The 17,900-nt window shown below is 41.9% G+C and overlaps 1 protein-coding gene across 4 annotated transcripts in view; it reads left to right on the top strand.

Moving 5' to 3' along the window:
- NEK1 (NIMA related kinase 1) overlaps nucleotides 1-17,900 on the top strand; it is a 195,962-nt gene that overhangs the window by 136,109 nt on the left and 41,953 nt on the right. For all 4 annotated transcript variants that reach the window (XM_069744213.1, XM_069744211.1, XM_069744212.1 and 1 more), the window contains 3 exons: nucleotides 8,774-8,885; nucleotides 11,885-11,976; nucleotides 12,582-12,787. In XM_069744213.1, the coding sequence (XP_069600314.1) occupies nucleotides 8,774-8,885; nucleotides 11,885-11,976; nucleotides 12,582-12,787 (410 nt within the window). The remainder of the gene's footprint in view (nucleotides 1-8,773; nucleotides 8,886-11,884; nucleotides 11,977-12,581; nucleotides 12,788-17,900) is intronic.

Raw genomic sequence — 17,900 nt, 5'->3', positions numbered from 1 at the left:
TACTGTGTTATATACTGCGTGGCCACTGTTATATATTGCGTGGCCTGTATTAACGCATTGGGTATTCTACAATATGTATGTATATAGCAGCTACATAGTATATAGCACAGGCCACGTAGTATTTGTCTGCTATATACATTAGGGGTGTCAAACTGCATTCCTCGAGGGCCTCAGACCAAGCGTGTTTTCAAGATTTCCTTAGCTTTGCACAAGGTGCTGTAATCATTATGTGTGTAGGTGATTAAATTATCACCTGTGCAGTACAAGGAAATCCTGAAAACATGACCTGTTTGCAGCCCTTGAGGAATGCAGTTTGACACCCCTGTACTACATGGCTCCTATATACTACGTGGCCTGTGCTATATACTATGTGGCTGCTATATACATACATAAATACATATTCTAGAATCATCAAAATCAAACGACGCATGCAGAGGCATCCGCATGGCCTGCATACCCAATGCTAAAGATAGGATACGCAGGACGCATGCAGACGTAGGCGGAAGGAAGAGGTGCGGCAGTGGGAGGGGCTTAATGGAGGAAGAAGGCTGCCATCCGCAACCCTGCCGAACGCTAGTGTGAAACCAGCCTTACTCACTTTCCCCAGGTCCAACACTACTTTCCTCCCACTGCCTTATTTGTCATTTTCTGCAGCGTTACCATCAGCGCTGCTGCCAATCGCTGAGCTCAGCGGCTCCTGGCATCTCTCTGCATGAATGTGTGCTGAGTTGCTGATTGGCTACAGCGCTGTCGACATGATGTCACCAGTGCAGAAAATAAACAGAAATTGGCAGCGGCAGATATTTGGTGCTGGACCTGGGGAAAGCGAGTAGAGCCCATTTATTACCTTGTCCTTTTTTTTTGGGGGGGGGGGGAGAACGAAAAACCCCTTTCATGAACATTGTAGGCAAAGATGTGGCAATGTTTTTAGCTCTTATGGTTGTCATCAAAATGCTCTTTTATCAACGTATCCAATTATTCTAGAAGAAATCATTTCAAAGCTTAATAGATGTATACTCGTCTTATTACAAAAAGGAACAAGTAAAGTAAAAAGGATACCGGGCTGTTAGAGTATTTTAGTGTAGGAAATATCTGCATTATTTAAGAGCCCGCCCCAAGCCCCCTCCGGTCAGGATGATTTTCCTACTGATGTGGCTGAATAAAGCCAAAGAACAGCAATAAAATTGTCACTAGTATTCTAGTAATCCGATGTCCATGGCTGAGAAATGGAGCTTGGAAGCCACATGCAAATGATCCAGGGAGTGCATTGTGGGCGTGGTCATGTTCTCTGCGTACATTGACACCCTCGATGCACTCACAGGCTAGTTCAGATTTTGCTTCAAGGCTGTAAGTTTGGGTTGGGACCAACGGTCAGTTCGGGCATTGCCGATTGTATACAATATTAGGTATTATTTTTTACTGTCCTATGACCTATAGATTCCTATCTCTAGTTTGGTTAGTGGGATCGTCCTGATAGATTCAGTTTTACAGCCTTAGAGCTATTTGTTTTTAATTTATCTTTATTTATTGATGTATAAAAGAAACATTTCGAGGCGGCGGTTTCAGCATAAAGGCTTCTCCATGCTCGTTATTGCCGATGAATAATGATGGGGACACAATCGCTCTCTCCCCATACACTCGTGTTATCGGCAGCACATCTCCACCTTACATAATAATAGATGTGTGAACTATCCAATCATCCAGCAAACAGCACAAGGAGCGGTCCTCGTTCACGTGTTCATTAATTCTGAAATATTCACAGGTTACTGTGGGGGAGTGAGAGTGCCGGAGCTCGTGACCGTCACCTATTGGGATGCCAAAGGTCACACTCACGCCTCTACATCAGGCTTCCACCTGTACTGGCCATTGTACACTGTACAGTCTCATGCATATACTACACATGAGACTTCCCCCAATAACCCATAGAAACTTTCATCACATGGAGAAGTGATAGTCCGATCTCTCCTGTGGTCTTCTGCACTCTTGCATCCACCGAAGATAGTGCGAGATGATAGACATGAGACCATCAGCTGCTTATTCTGCACACCGGAATAGAGTAGGCTTTCCCGAAGTCCCATGTAAAGCCACAGATCTGAAAACGCATCATCTGTGGCTTTAGAGGACTATGGGTAAGCCGACTGCTGACAAACTAAGGTCCGTGGGACACATCAGCCTTATGTAGTGGATAAAAAAAATATAATGCCAGTTGTTATGTTGCCATGTAAAAAAAAAATCACACCAAGAGGAATCATTTCCGAACTTTTACCACCTGTAACGTCTCCTGTAAATCTGTACAATTCAATTGAAAATCAAACTGAAATCTTTTCGGATGAAAAATGAAGAACTAAAATAATGTGGTTGTATAAATAGGCAAGCTCTTAAATTAATACTTTGTCAGTCTTTCTGCATAGGAATCTTATCAGCACATCTTGAATTGACGTTTTTGCCCACTGTTCCTTCAATTAGTGCTCCAAATCTGTCAGTTTGTGAGAGCATCTCTTGTGCAGCGCCCTCTTCAGGTCAACCCACAGATTTTCAATTGCAGTCAGGTCAGGCTTTGGCTGGGCCATTCCAAAACTTTGATTTTCTTCTGCCATTTTTTTAATTTTGAGTCATTCTTAGGATCAGTGTCATGCTGAAAGGTGAAATTCTTCTTCATCTTCAAGTTTTTAGCAAAGGCCTGAAGGTTTTGTTGTAAAATTGACTGAAATTTGGAACTGTTCATAATTTTCTCTAACTTGAATAAATTCACAATTCAAGCTGCCAAAAAAACTCCCCAAAGTAAAATGCTCCCTCCACCATGCTTTACTGTGGGAATACTGTTCTTTTGGTGATGCAATGTTGGCTTTGCACCAAATATATCTTTTGGAATTATGGCCAAAAAGTTAAACCTGGTTTCATCAGACCAGAATACTTTTTCCCACATGCTTTTGGCAGATTTGATGTAGGTTTTGTCAAAACGAAGCAAAACTTGATGTTTTTCTTTGTACGAAAAGGCATCCATCTTGTCACTCTACCACACAGGCCAGACATATGAAGAATGCAGGAGGATTGTTGTCTCATGCTGTGCAGTAGATGCCAGAAATTTCTACACTTCTTTTGATTCCTTCACGCTGCTGCCAATTTCCATTTTTGCGTTTGTTTTTTCCTCCCCTTCTTCCTAGAGCTATAACCCTCTTATTTTTCCATCTACATTGACATATGAGAGCTTGTTTTTTGTGGGACGAGTTGTACTTTTGAATAACACCATTCATTTAACCATATAGTGTACTACTGGAAAACAGGCAAAAAATTCCAAGCGCAGTGAAATTGTGAAAAAAAAAATGCTATCCCGGCATTGTTTTTTGGGGAATTGTTTTTACGGTGTACATTTTGTCATAAAAATGACCATGTAATATGCTTCTCATCAATATGATTACAGCGATACCTGTCCAGTTTTTTATCACTTTAGTGGTAAAAAAAAAGTGTAGTGATTTGCACTTTTAGTTTTTTGCGTTTTCATATTTTTTAACACTTTTTTTTTTTACTGTTAGGCTGTGTGCACACGATGCAGATTTGGTGCAGAAAAATCTGCTGCAGTTCTGCACTAAATCTGCATCTCCTGGCAGAATCTGCAGGTGCGTTTTTGATGCGTTTTTGATGCGTTTTTGATGCGTTTTTGATGCGTTTTTGATGCGTTTTTTGAGCACAAGTCTGCATAAAAAACGCATCAAAAACGCATAAAAAACGCACCTGCAGATTTCTATTATGGAGGGGTGCAGAAACGCTGCAGAACTGCACAAAAGAAGTGACAGGCACTTCTTTGAAATCTGCAGCGTTTCTGCGCAGATTTTTCTGCACCATGTGCACAGCTTTTTTTTTTTTTCACATTGATTTACATTGTACTGTGATCACAGTGCAGTTCTGCAGCGTTTCTGCTGCAGAAAAATCTGCTGCAGTTCTGCACTAAATCTGCATCGTGTGCACATACCCTTATTGTTAACCCCCTCAGGGGTCTTGAAGCTGTGTCCGTCTCATCGCTTGTTCTATATACAGCGATGCCACAATTTCGCTGCATATAGCAAAAATAGCAGTCTCCTTTGAAGCGTGGCCACAGGCGGTGTTTCAGAGGAGCTCTGAAATGACAAGCATTGGGGTCATCAGCTGTGCGCTGGCTGTCATTACAACCCATTGGCAAACCGCGATCACGTCACAGGTGCGCCGATGGGCAGTGAAAGTGATGCACATGCGTGTCAGCGACTCTTAAATGCCGCTGTCAGGGATGGGCAGCGGCATTTAACAAGTTAACATTCGCAGGCGGAGCACTGCTCCACCCACTATTGTTCGCTGCAGATCTTGGCTGTAATACATAGCCATCACCTGCTGGGTATGGGGTGGTCTCGCTGCAGAAGCCCGCTCCATACACCCACTTCTGACATGTGCTGTATATGTACAGTGGATGTCATGAAGGAATTAATGCTGCTAGAAGACTCTTGACAGCCTTCCGAACCAATTTTCTTATTGCCTTATCATCAATTTTTGAGGGACGTCAAGTTCAAGAAACTTGTGCCAAATTTCAGCCACTTCTTGATAACCATCTTAATAGTGTTACATGGCATATCTAATGCCTTGGAACTGTTTTCCTACCTTTTCCTCTTACTGATAACTTTCTACAATGAGATCCCTTTGCTGTGTTGAAAGCTGTTGCCACACCATGACTTTTTCTGTAATATGCAACTATGAAACTGTCTGTAAAATCCTAGTACAACAGCAAAACTTGATATGGGGTCAATCAGAATCACTTCTACACGATGTCTGCTGTTTACTGACCGCTATTTAACATGAGTTTAAATGTGATTGGCTAATTCTGAGCACCACCTCATCCCTATTATTTGCATTATCACACTTATGCAAGCACATTATCTTAGTTATGATTTTATTTCCCCCCTCAAAATGATATCCGTTTTTCTCAGTGGATTTATACAGATTATGGCTGGCATGAAAGCAGGAAACATTTCTGAAATAATTCTTCATGGCATGATTTTTTTAAAATGATAAATACCTGGTATTTTAACATGGGTGTGTAGACTTTTTATAGTCACTGTATATCTGTGCATGGTAACGTTTTCCAGTACTATCTGTGGTTTTATATGCTTCAGTTCCATGTAAAATAATAGACAATACTGCAGAATCAGAGTGCACAGATGTAGCAGGTCAGGTAATTGAGTGTATCACAAAGATTGATAAATAATTAAATAAGACAAGAAAAATTAAGTTACTGTAAGTCCAGTATTATATCTCAGTACCCCCTGGCGTGGAATAAACACCGTGCTGCATCTTAAAAGCTCCTCATCAGGGTCGTCAAGAGATTCTTATGCCACAGGTTAAAAAAAAATAAAACTCTTGGTTTTAGGGAGTTTATCACAAGTGACCAACGTGAATGACTTCCTTCTTATAGGTAAAAGATTTTTAAGACATTTCACTTCTCATAAATTGCACAGTAGTTGTCAGGCTTAATGTGCAAAAACGAACGTCTGATTGTTCATTCATTCCTCTGAATACGCAGTGCCATTAAGTACCAGCAGGGGGGCTGGCACTTCCAAGTCTCTTCTCTGTACCCATTCTCTTTTCACAATAAGGCATGCTGGATCTAAAATATCCTTCTAGTATAAATGGGTTCTTAAACTAACAATGCACATTACAGTAATCTTCAGAGGATTATGAATAATGACATTTGTATCAAGCTGTAGAAATTCCAAAAATCTTAAAGTAGCACTTCCATCAAAATTTGTATCCTCTTAATATATCGCAGTCATCATATTACATAGCACTTTGTATTTACAATCGCTCGTTTTGCCTTTCTACGCAGTGAATTATTCTGTTTTCCATTAAGTCTTATGACATCGCGTGAATATAAACTGACTAGCTGAATCTTTCTAAGCTCTATGTAGAAACAGGAGGTCAATTTTCCCTGTATGAGTCATCAGTCACTGCAAAAGTCCCTGCCAGGGGGAGGAGGAGCAGCTGGGTCAGGAGTTGAAAGAGGGGGAATGATTTCTGCAGGGACAAGAGACTTCCTGTTTCTACATAGAGTAGAGAAAAGAGAAGAATTAGCTGGGTAGAAAGGCAAAATGAGAAATTGTAAGTACACAAAGTGAGGGTGCGGCCTTGCTCCGTAAAAGTGTATGGAGCTAGGCCGTACCCACTGGCTGGGAGTATGTATGACACATGGATATCCGGCTCAGAAACCGGCAAATCTCTGCAGACTTTTGAATCCCCCCCCCCCCACTGTGCGTTGCGGTCACACAGAATGACTGCAGACTTAATGATTTCTACCTGACAACCCCTTTAAGGACAAAATGGAGAAATTGTGTTGTCGGGGAGAGAAGGATATGTTCCGAGCACCGTTGGAGGGGCAGCATGCTGCAGGGCATCCTTGCTCCGACAGATTGTTCTGGCAAGCTTTGCCCCATTGCATTGATTGACAGCTGGCAAGACTACATGTGAAAGTGCCCTCGACCCCTGGACACCGCAGGCCCATCCAGGGGGTTCTGAGCATCTCATTTTCATGTGTACAAAAATAATGTTATTTCACAAACTATCTAGTGGATCTTTACACTAAAGTTATGGCTACCTCTTGGCACATGGCCCCCTACAAGAACCTGAATTTAGGAATTGGCACTTCCTTTCATGCAAAGCGGCCAATTTCTCCATTTGCTGCAGAATTTGGGCACAAAACTTCATAAAATGTGGTACATTTTTGTACAACGAATAGTTACTCAAAAAATGTATAACTTTCGGTGTAGATGGCGCTTTGTGTGAGGTGCGTAGTGAATCCGTGCCCGACAATTCACCATAAGTGGTGTAAATTCCCACAGAAACTTAGTGCACTCCATGACCGGGAACGTGGCTGGCGCTCGGCAGCTGTAAGATAGAAAAACTCATTAAGAGGCACAAACCCACTAATGACACCGGCTCCTCTTACTGCGGCGCACCATTGATCAAGTGACAAATCTGCCCCAAAGTGTTTCCAAATCAGACCCTGCACCAAGGAAAAGTATTCCCCAACACTGGACTACTCTGATAGCTGTGAAAATGCTATTTAGATGCCAGAGACGCATGATTGATGCCACCATTCTGCTGCAAAAATTCACAATGCACTTTCCTGCCCTCGCCTCCAAATACAGGCTGTCATAAATCTGCCAGAGAGGGGGTTGTATAGACTCGGACAGAAAGCCTCTGCAGGAGACAGGAGCGGGCGCGTTACTTTCCTGCAAAACAAAAGATTTTGAGTAAAGGATGTAGAAAACACATTGCTAGAAATTTTCTGTTTAGAAAAAAATGGTTCTAGCGGTTAATTTTTTATTTGTGTCATTCATTATTTCATTTGTAAGTTAACTTTACTTGATTTTTTTTATTAATTTTTGGCATTATCTGAGTGGTTTTGTTTTTTGTTTTTTTAACCTGATTCATCACTTAAACAGTTTCTCAAGATTTTTGCTCCTTTTTAATCCTATAACATAAACAAGTGCTAAATATGTAGATATTTTTTTTGTGCACTTGAAAAATAGCATGCAACATGTCAAAGCTCATTGAAAGGGTTGTATGGTATAAAAGCCTAAAAAAGCTAAAGAAATAAGTATCTTTCAATTTTTGCCAATTTGTCAAACACAGTTCACACATTCTGGTGAATTTTATTCAGCATCCACCAGCAGAAAAAGAAAGCAAAGATGAGGAGAGAAAAAAAAGCAAATGAGGATTTGCAGCTGGTGTCCACCTATTAGGATCCATTCTTTGGCTTCCTAAGCTGTATTTTAAACTGTGAAAACATATGACGTAGACACACTGAGTTTTCTATGTGGATTTTTTTAGCTAGAAGAAAAAATGCTTAAGAATAAAAAATATATATATTATTATTATTTTGCTTTTTTGTGTATTGATTGTTTTTTTTTTTTGTTTTTTTTTTTTACATTTCAGTTGATTCGAAAGTCAAGTTTGACACAATTTTCAAGCAGAAATGTCTCTAGAATTGACACGTTGCTTTTTTTCCATGTGGAAAATACAGATTATACAGAGGGGAAAATAAGTATTTGATACACTGCCGATTTTGCAAGTTTACCGTACAGACCTCTCCATAATTTGTAGGGGGGAAAACTTGCAAAATCGGCAGTGAAACAAATACATGTTTTCCCCACTGTAGGTGTAGTTAGCTATTGAAATGAATAAAGCAAAACCAAAGAAATAAGCTGAATCACATGTTGGTATACGAGTAATGTGTTGGTGCTCATTCACACTCTGGCCATTAACAGACCGATAAAAACAAAATGAGCAAATACCCTGCAGTAAGTAAATAAATAGTAATAGTACATGTAAATGGCATGGGGTACTAAGTTGACACTGTTTTGATCAAAAGAGCATAAAAGTCATCCAACCGCGACAAGGTGTTCCGAATCGGGATGGTCCTATCTCTTGTAGTTCACCTCGCTATGTGCCAGCAGGTATGAAAATAGTCGAAGGCAAAATAGTGTCCACTAAGTACCAAATGTTATTTACATGTACTGTTACTGGTTATTTGCTTACTACAGGGTATTTGCTCATTTTATTGTTATATAGGTTGTGCATAGAAATGAATAGGAAATGTATTTGTATTTGAAGATGTTTTTCATGTGAATTTTGTAGCAGAATTCTCTCCAAAATCTACATAAAAAACTGGGTGAACTTACTCATACCCGTATACATGTATGAATTCTCCTCAGTCATCACATATGGGTTTTGGCATTTTATTGTTTTGCAGAAGAGCCTGAAGACTTAGAAACAGAAATATTGGAAGATACCAAAGCAAATAAATGTGATGAGCGTCCTGTCAAAACTGCAAGAGTTTGGAGTGAGCAAAGCCAGGAAAAAAGGTACCATAATTGCACAATCCATCATTCTGCAATAACTATTATCTCCAGCGATTTGTAATCTGATCCATGACACAAAGAATAGTAGATTCTTATACACATGGTATTTACGTGATGCTGCCTGTTGTCACATACCGAGATGTGGTCACAGATAATCCTGCGTATGTTTCTTTAAAGGGGTACTCCAGGAAGATAGACCCTTTTTTTGTACTGTCCCTGTCCTCATAAACTAAAAAGATGAAATGCCTATTGCAATTCTATGGTTTTTACAACCATTATAATTCTATGTGACAGCAGCTGCTCCTCACTGCTCTCCCCTCCCATCTGGGTCATTACATCTCACACCAGTGTTTAGCCTCCCACTGCAGTAGTCAGCCTGAGAAGAGGGGGCATGGCCACACCTGGTTTCTGCAGAAAATCACCTGTTATCAGGAGACTGGCTAATAATAGCTGGGAGCAGCACACTTCTGTAATGTCCTAGATGGAGGCGTGAGCAGTGAAAAGCAGCTCCTGTCACACTAGCCTCCTGATAATGACTCCCTGTCTGCAATCCGAGGTGAGGGGGCACGGCCTGCTCCCTGCCAGTAGCCCTGCAGTGAAGGAGACAAAATCAGGGGGCTGGCTGCTGCTACTAAAAGCCATGAGCAGGCCACACCACACCCCCTCACCTTGAACTGCTGACAGGAAGCCGTTATCAGGGGGCTGCTGTGGCAGGAGCTGCTCCTCACTGCTGTCCCCTTGGTCTGGGACATTACATCAGTGTGCAGCTACCTGATGTTGTCAGCCAATCTCTTGATAATAGCTCTATCTGCAGAAAATGGGGATGGTGGGTGGGGTTGGAGTTGCCACGCCCCCTCTCCTCAGGCTGGCTGTTACTCACAGGGTGGAGCTGAACACTGGTGTGTAATGTAATGTCCCAGATGGGGGGGGGCAGTAAGGAGCAGAACCTGCAACTTGGAATTACAAAGGTTTTAAAGATCATCACCTTTATAGTTTGAGGGCAGAGACAGTACAAATAATTTTTTATCTCCCTGGAGTACCCCTTTAATGTTGTTAATTACATTCTTTTGTATTGTACATCTCAGTGTGTAAATGACTTGTAAGCAGTAGAGGTGGACGGATGATGGTAAATAGGATAATTACGGTGAGAGCAGCCATACAGGTTGGCTCGTTAAAAACAGTTATGTAAGCATTGTACACTGCTCAAGAAAATAAAGGGAACACTTAAACAACAGAATATAACTCCAAGTAAATCAAACTTCTGTGAAATCAAACTGTCCACTTAGGAAGCAACACTGTTTGACAATCAATTTCACATGCTGTTGTGCAAATGGAATAGACAACAGATGGAAATTATTGGCAATCATCAAGACACCCTCAATAAAGGAGTGGTTCTGCAGGTGCGGACCACAGACCACATCTCAGTACCAATGCTTTCTGGCTGATGTTTTGGTCACTTTCGAATGTTGGTTGTGCTTTCACACTCGTGGTAGCATGAGACGGACTCTACAACCCACACAAGTGGCTCAGGTAGTGCAGCTCATCCAGGATGGCACATGGATGCGAGCTGTGGCAAAAAGGTTAGCTGTGTCTGTCAGCGTAGTGTCCAGAGGCTGTAGGCGCTACCAGGAGACAGGCCAGTACACCAGGAGACATGGAGGGGGCCGTAGGAGGGCAACAACCCAGCAGCAGGACCGCTACCTCAGCCTTTGTGCAAGAAGGAACAGGAGGAGCACTACCAGAGCCCTGCAAAATGACATCTAGCAGGCCACAAATGTGCATGTGTCTGCAGAAATGGTTAAAAACCGACTCCATGAGGATGATCTGAGGGCCCGACGTCCACAGATGGAGGTTGTGCTCACAGCCCAACACCGTGCAGGACGCTTGCAATTTGCCACAGAACACCAGGATTAGCATATTCGCCACTGGCGCCCTGTGCTCTTCACAGATCAAAGCAGGTTTACACTGAGCACATGTGACAGACTGGAGATGCCGTGGAGAGCGATCTGCTGCCTGCAACATCCTTCAGCATGACCGGATTGGCAGTGGCTCAGTATTAGTGTGGAGTGGCATTTCTTTGGAGGGCCGCACAGCCCTCCATGTGCTCGCCAGAGGTAGCCTGACTGCCATTAGGAACCTAGATGAGATCCTCAGACCCCTTGTGAAACCCATATGCTGGTGTGGTTGACCCTGGGTTCCTCCTAATGCAGGACAATACCAGGCCTCATGTGGCTGGAGTGTGTCAGCAGTTCCTGCAAGATGAAAGCATTGAAGCTATGGACTGGCCCACCCATTCCCCAGACCTGAATCCGATTGAACACATCTGGGACATCATGTCTCGTACCATCCACCAACGTCACATTGCACCACAGACTGTCCAGGAGTTGGTGAATTCTTTAGTCCCGGTCTGGGAGGAGATCCCTCAGGAGACCATCCGCTGCCTCATCAGGAGCATACCCAGGCGTTGTAGGGAGATCATAAAGGAACGTGGAGGCCACACACACTACTGAGTATCATTTCCTTGTCTTGAGGCATTTCCACTGAAGTTGGATCAGCCTGTAACTTCATATTCCACTTTGATTTTGACCAACTCCAGACCTCTGTGGGATATTAATTGTGATTTACGTTGATAATTTTTAGGTTTTATTGTTCTCAACACATTCCACTTTGTAATGAAAAAAGATTTACAACTGGAATATTTAATTCAATGATATCTAGGATGTGGGATTTTAGTGTTCCCTTTATTTTTTTGAGCAGTGTATTTGGACATAGAAGTGACCTCCAGTTACTGAGAAGTGGCATCAAAAGTAGCAACCAATGTGTTCCCATCTGTAAAATGTAAAAGCTCTGGGAGAAATTTATAAAGGCCAGTTCTCTTTTCAGGCATATATAAAAAGATTTATGAATGTCATATGATATTTCTGCGCAAAAATGTGTGGCTTTTTGCAGTTTTCCCACTATTTTGTATCCATTACATCTACATGTTCATATCTAAATTATAGTGAGGAAGAAGAGCGTCCTGTACAAGAACATGACTCCCATAGGGAAGGCAATAATATGGAGACAGAATGTTCCGGAAATGAAGATGATGCAGGTCAGTTTGTAATTTGCACATGGCAGGTATTTCGTATCCTAACTCTGGAATACCTGATCATTCATTCAGCCACTATCACCTCCTATTCCCTCATACACCCGGATGCTCGGCCTAACCAAGCACTTCTATGTTCTCTGTGAGAGCCGCTGATGGACTGGCAGCAGCTTATCTTCTGGGAGAGCAATGGGATTGGCAACTTTAATCTGCTGGCCTGATCCTTCTTACCCCCGACAACATAATCTGTCAGGAAACCCCCATACACATTACTGTCCTCCGATCCCAAGTTGGGCTGACTTCAGATTGGTGCGATCTGATCCCCACCACTCAGCTGGTTGAGTCATGCTGATTGTGCCTGGTATTGCAGCTCTTGGTCCCATTCATTTGTATAGGGTGAAGCTGTAGTGAATAGTAACACCAGCCACGGTTAGTACAAAGTGCAGAATATGTAAACAGCTGGGATGTCAACCCCCATAATCTAATATGGCTGGTGTATCCAAAAGGATAGGTTGTCGGTTATAAAGAACCATAAAACCTCTTTTAAGAAGTTATTCTAGGGAAGAATTCTCCTGTCTGTCAGTATTATCTTGTCCTATCTGTCTCTGCAGAGCTTTGTGCAGGAGATGCACCCAGAGTATTGTTTCAGAAAGTTCCTCTACCCTACAACGTGGTCACACCGAATATGTCTGCACAGTCTTCATTCGATGACTCCTTCCCTCCTCGTTCTCGCTCTGCTTCTCCAGCTAAGACCAAAGGCAAGACCGCATTGTTGATTGGACTCTCAACTGGTCTGTTTGATGCAAATAATCCAAAGGTATGTTTAGTCTGTTATTCTTCTCGCCCACACACATGTTTTTCAGTGGTTTTGCTGTGGAAAGCTGCTTAATTATCTGCTTGATCACTGCAATTACTCCTTATAACGATCCATATATCTGAGATTTGCACAGATGCACCAAACAACATTATAAACAATCAGGGAGCCCCATGGAACTTAGGGGTACTGTGAGAACCATATAGTGCAATACAACTCCCAATAAACTCATAAAATGTATTAAGAAATAATGAATAAAATACATATGTAGTAAATTCAAGTGAATCACAACAGTTTCCCCATGGATGAAAAAAGGAACATCGATGAACCCTAACCCACATCTAAACAAGTCTTTTAGAGAGATGTGCTATACATACATTTTTCCAAGAAATCATGAAGAGTATGGTAGGTTATAAGGGATATACTGTATGATATATAGGTATATACCTCCACCCAACAATCATGAAAAAAGTATTTGCACACACATGATATATAGATGGAATGTCTTTCCCACAATAGCGTTTATTACTAATAGCACCAATGAGTGCATTGAGAAAAATAACCAATAGCTCCGGAAATATATCTATATGTAGGAGATGTATGTAAGAAGGCCAATGTTCAGTGGCCTAGTCAATCACATAGATCTCACAGGAGATGGAGGACCACAGCAATAAATGCCTAGAGAGTATATCCTAATTAAGCGTACCCATTAAACGAACACATGTGCTCAACAACAATAATACCTAGGTGGATATGTAAACATAGAGTAGTTAAAGTTCTAGTGCAAAAACAGATTAATAAGGTAGTGATGGAGCACAGCGTATAGAATCATAGGTAGAAAAAACACTCAAAATAATCTACTTACATCGTAGCAGGTTCCGTCACCATATGTGCCAGGCCGCAACGCGCGTTTCACCCTGCTTCCTACATGACGCGTGAAGAAGCAGGGTGAAACGCGCGTTGGGGGCCTGGCACATAAGGTTCCTTGATATGTTGTTTATAATTACCTGTTTATAGCCCAGGAGCTGAAGAACACAGGTCTAAGAAGGTTTTTTTGAGCACAATTGCAACATTTTTGCCTGGCTCCTTATTATGGAGTGTGCTCACTAGTGTGCAGAGGGAACTGGAAATATAAGATGCAAACTGTGATTACAAACTGTCCGCTTCCTTTTATTTTTTTCCCTTCCTTTATTCCCTCCTACCTTCTGTCCTGCCTTTCTGCCCCTTCGTTTTCCTGGCTTTTCAGAAATCTTTGTTTAAGGAGGTTTTCCTTACTCATGAAATGATCTGGATCTATCTAAGTGCACGGTCGGATGGCCAGGAACACTACTGTGCAGAGAAACACCAGCTCCCTTTAATTTTTGTAATCAGTGGGGTCTCAGAAGTCAATACCCCAAGGATCATAAAGTGTTACCTTATACTAAGGACAGGACATCATAATATGAGATAGAAAATCCTTTTTAGACCAAGGCCGTAAGATGCATGAATGTCTACTGGAAAAGTTCAGAATGCCATTGCCAGAGGGTGAAAACTGTCCATGGGGGCTCAGGTCACAGAAGGGCTTTAGTGTATCAAAAAGAGCCACTACATATAGTTACAGCTTATGAATCCATGTAAAATGTCTCCATGTCACTGAGGATGATCCCGGATGACATATGTTGGGGAGACTTTTTGTCTTTTATTTTACAGGCTTTTTTTGTTTAGGTTTTTTCTTTATTTTTTGGGTGGAGAGGGAGAGTGGGATAATAGTGATGTAATACCATGTGGCCATTAGATCCATAGACAGGAATGTTGGGAGGACACAAGTTTGTCTCCTCCCAGACTGGACCTCTCCTTGCTGTTAATATCTATACACTGGGAACACTCGCTCACAATAATTATACTGTCTAAAGAGACTGCCTGTCCCCCAGCAAAATCCTCTTTTGGACAACTTAAAGATATTTGTTCTCGACAGCACATTGTGCTGAGCAGACGGGCTACCAAACAAGGCATGTTGCCAGTCGGCGGTCATTTGTCCTCGAGAATGTCGTCGGATTCCATGTCAAGGACTGTAGTTGAGGAGGTTTCTGCAATCAGGTCCAGCTCCTTTTGCCCAGCACCTGCAGTGTGCATACAAGGTTGTCATCAGGAGAAGTTTACCAGATGGCATCAGTATGACGTAGGATTTCATTATAGCAATGAAGCAACAAAGTTTACTGCCTCTGGGTGGAATTACCTAGTCTGCTGCACTATTCAATACAGCAAAAAAAAAGGCAAACCCCGACACATACCGGCCACGTGACATTTAAAAATAATATTCTTGCCTCGGTCTGTTGGATTTGGCCTGTAGATGTCATGGGGTTACCACAACAGAGAAGAGCCAGAAGAACGCAGCATCTGATTTCTTTCTCCTGCACTGAAAAGAAGCACTTCACCTTCTTTTTAAATGGTGTTAATTTCTTTTGGCAGAACAGGGGTTAATTGGCCACGTTGGGAACTCTGGGAGTCTGAGCGCTCAGCTGAACTCGGTTAGCCACTCCCATCCCCTTTATAATTTGGGTCCTGATTGAAACCCATGTCAGAGCTAGCTAATGCTGCATGGCTTGGAAGAGAGGTGTTTATATGAGAAGGAGTTTGGAAGTGTTATCTGTGACTGTTACATGGGTTTGTAATTGTGATAATTCCCTTCCCTCTTCGTACTTTGGTTTTTCTCCGTACTCCACGCCCTGGTGCATTCCTCTGTTTTATATGAGTGAATATTTGTATGCCTGGTATTTTCAGTTACCCGTGTTCGTGTTGCCTTGTTTGTCGGGTTGATGTACTGTGGTGCATAGCAGCGCCCCTCTTCCCTGGGTGAGGAAGAGAACAGACTGAGGGCTGATTCAAGAGATAAGGCAAGGGTGGAGGCCCCGGCATCTTCACCTTCAGAAGTATCCCAGGGAATAGGGCGAGCTAAGCCACCCCCTAGTGGTAGGGACAGGCAACGTGACAGTAGATTTGTTTAATAAAAAACCTGTAAGCACATGATACGGCAAGCCGGTGTGATAGGATTGGGGCGCTGTTTTAGATGGGTTTTTTATCAGTGTTCTTTGTCATGACTGAAGACCATCTCTCTTGGAGAAATATACTGTTCTCTCTGCCTTTTATAGAGGACTATAAGTATTTTCTTTCAGTGGCATAGTCATCAGCAACTGTAATGTAAATATTTGTATTGTGGTTGTCTTGGGTTTCAATACTTTTTATAACTTTTAATGAAAGAATATGAAATTACCAAGATTGCAAAGTTCACATTTGAAAAGGCCGCTGTGCTCACGCTATGTGTCCCCCATCAGTTCTAGTTCACCATTATGATGATGTTCCATCCTTCTGCCACTATTAGGGGTTGGGGACTCCTTTTCAGCCCCAGTCCAGTGATTTTTTTTTAATTTGCCCCTTTGCTAGGGATCATGTAATGATGCCATTTTCTGTCATTTCCTGGGTCACACGACTGTGTTTGCTGTGTGGAGCTGGAGATCACTTTTTGAATTTTCTCAATACCAGTCTGTAGCTTTGTTCTGAGTCTCATTGACATTGAGAAAGTCACCGCCGCTCCACATTCTGATCCGGCAGGTGGTGACTTGGTGCCGGAAGGGACCAAAGTGCCGCTGAAATCGGGAGAAGCCATTAACCGATGAGTATATTGCTAACATCATAACACTTGCTCACATGATCCCTAACAAAACGGGCAAATAAAAAAAAAAATCACCAGAGTGAGGCATTTACAAGAGGGCGTCCTCTTTATTTCTTAGTAATAAGTTAATCATGTATTATTACAGCATATTGGTGCAGATTTTATAGTACAGCTATATATTCTAAAGACTACTTCTGCTCCTTTGCTAACTGTGAATTGAGCAATTTTGGAGTTATTACGATTGCGTGGCTGTGGATCTGTAAATTAACAGGTAGTGTTTCTATGCCTGGCTCTTAGGGATCCAAAAACCTGAGATTGGAATGAGCTGTTCTCTTCTGACAAGGCTTTTTATTAATAAAACCGACCTTTATATACTTCATGTTTAGCCTTTGTAGAAATCAGCTATGTATGATATGAAGATCTGACGGTAATGTCTAGCCCCGCGGACTAAGCCACAATAAGGTTACAGGCAGAGTTATTCCTCAAGTCATTATTCTCCCGGAAACATGAACTGTCAACCACATATAATATTACGTCCATAATCCTCACTGATGACTTGTTGGATGGCTCGGATATCAATTTTTTTATTATTTTTGATTAATTAAACCTTAAGTGTCAGAAATAAAATGAAGACCAATCACATGCAAGCTATCACTGAATTCTAAGCCTTTTTTTTTGCCACGTTTCTTCTTGACCTAGTTTTCCACTTGTCAACTATCTGGATACAGCGATTCTTGTAACCGTGTTTTCCCGATTATTGGCAATCTGAACAGGTTGCCATCACCTGATGATTGAGCAAAACTTCCCGTTCGTTGGTTGAAATGATTTTTAATGTTTCTTATAAATCATCGTTCATATTAATTCATTGTCCTGTGTAAACAGGATTTGTATTGCCGGGAGCGATTATCTGCTATGCACACATATAATCTTGAAAGTGTGGTCATCGGCGACCACTGGAGAAACAGGGCTATAGTGACTGTGGATTCAGGGCTATGTAATGGTATGTGTTGCCCGCTGACCTTATCACTTAGAGCACTGCAATATTGATGACATGGTCAGCAGTAGTAATGGACGCTCAGACTGCACAAGAACTGAGAGCGATAACTACTTACATTAACGGTGACATTTGGCGCATAGACTGCTACCGATGAATGTCTAAAAAAGATGAGAAGAATCTCCTTATATGAAGTGATTAACGCCATTCTATTATATTGATGGATATACATGTAAGTGGCTGCTTGAAGTTCATAATAAGTGATTAGGACGAAGCTTGCAGTAATCAAAGTCAATGATCGCTCTACAAAGGGACGGATAATAACCGGCACAGCATGGGTAATAGAAATCTGTGTGATGCAAATGAGACAGATTCTATGAGAAGATTATTAAGAAGTACATACTAAGGCCATTGAGCTGTCTCTGATGAAGAAATACAGAAATCTACTGCCTATTCCCCAAGTGTGCTCTCCA

This window comes from Ranitomeya imitator, chromosome 1, assembly GCF_032444005.1.
Source record: "Ranitomeya imitator isolate aRanImi1 chromosome 1, aRanImi1.pri, whole genome shotgun sequence".
Classification (NCBI taxonomy): Eukaryota; Metazoa; Chordata; class Amphibia; order Anura; family Dendrobatidae; genus Ranitomeya; species Ranitomeya imitator.
Note: the sequence above shows the minus strand (reverse complement) of the source record. Positions and strands in the feature narration are given on the sequence as shown.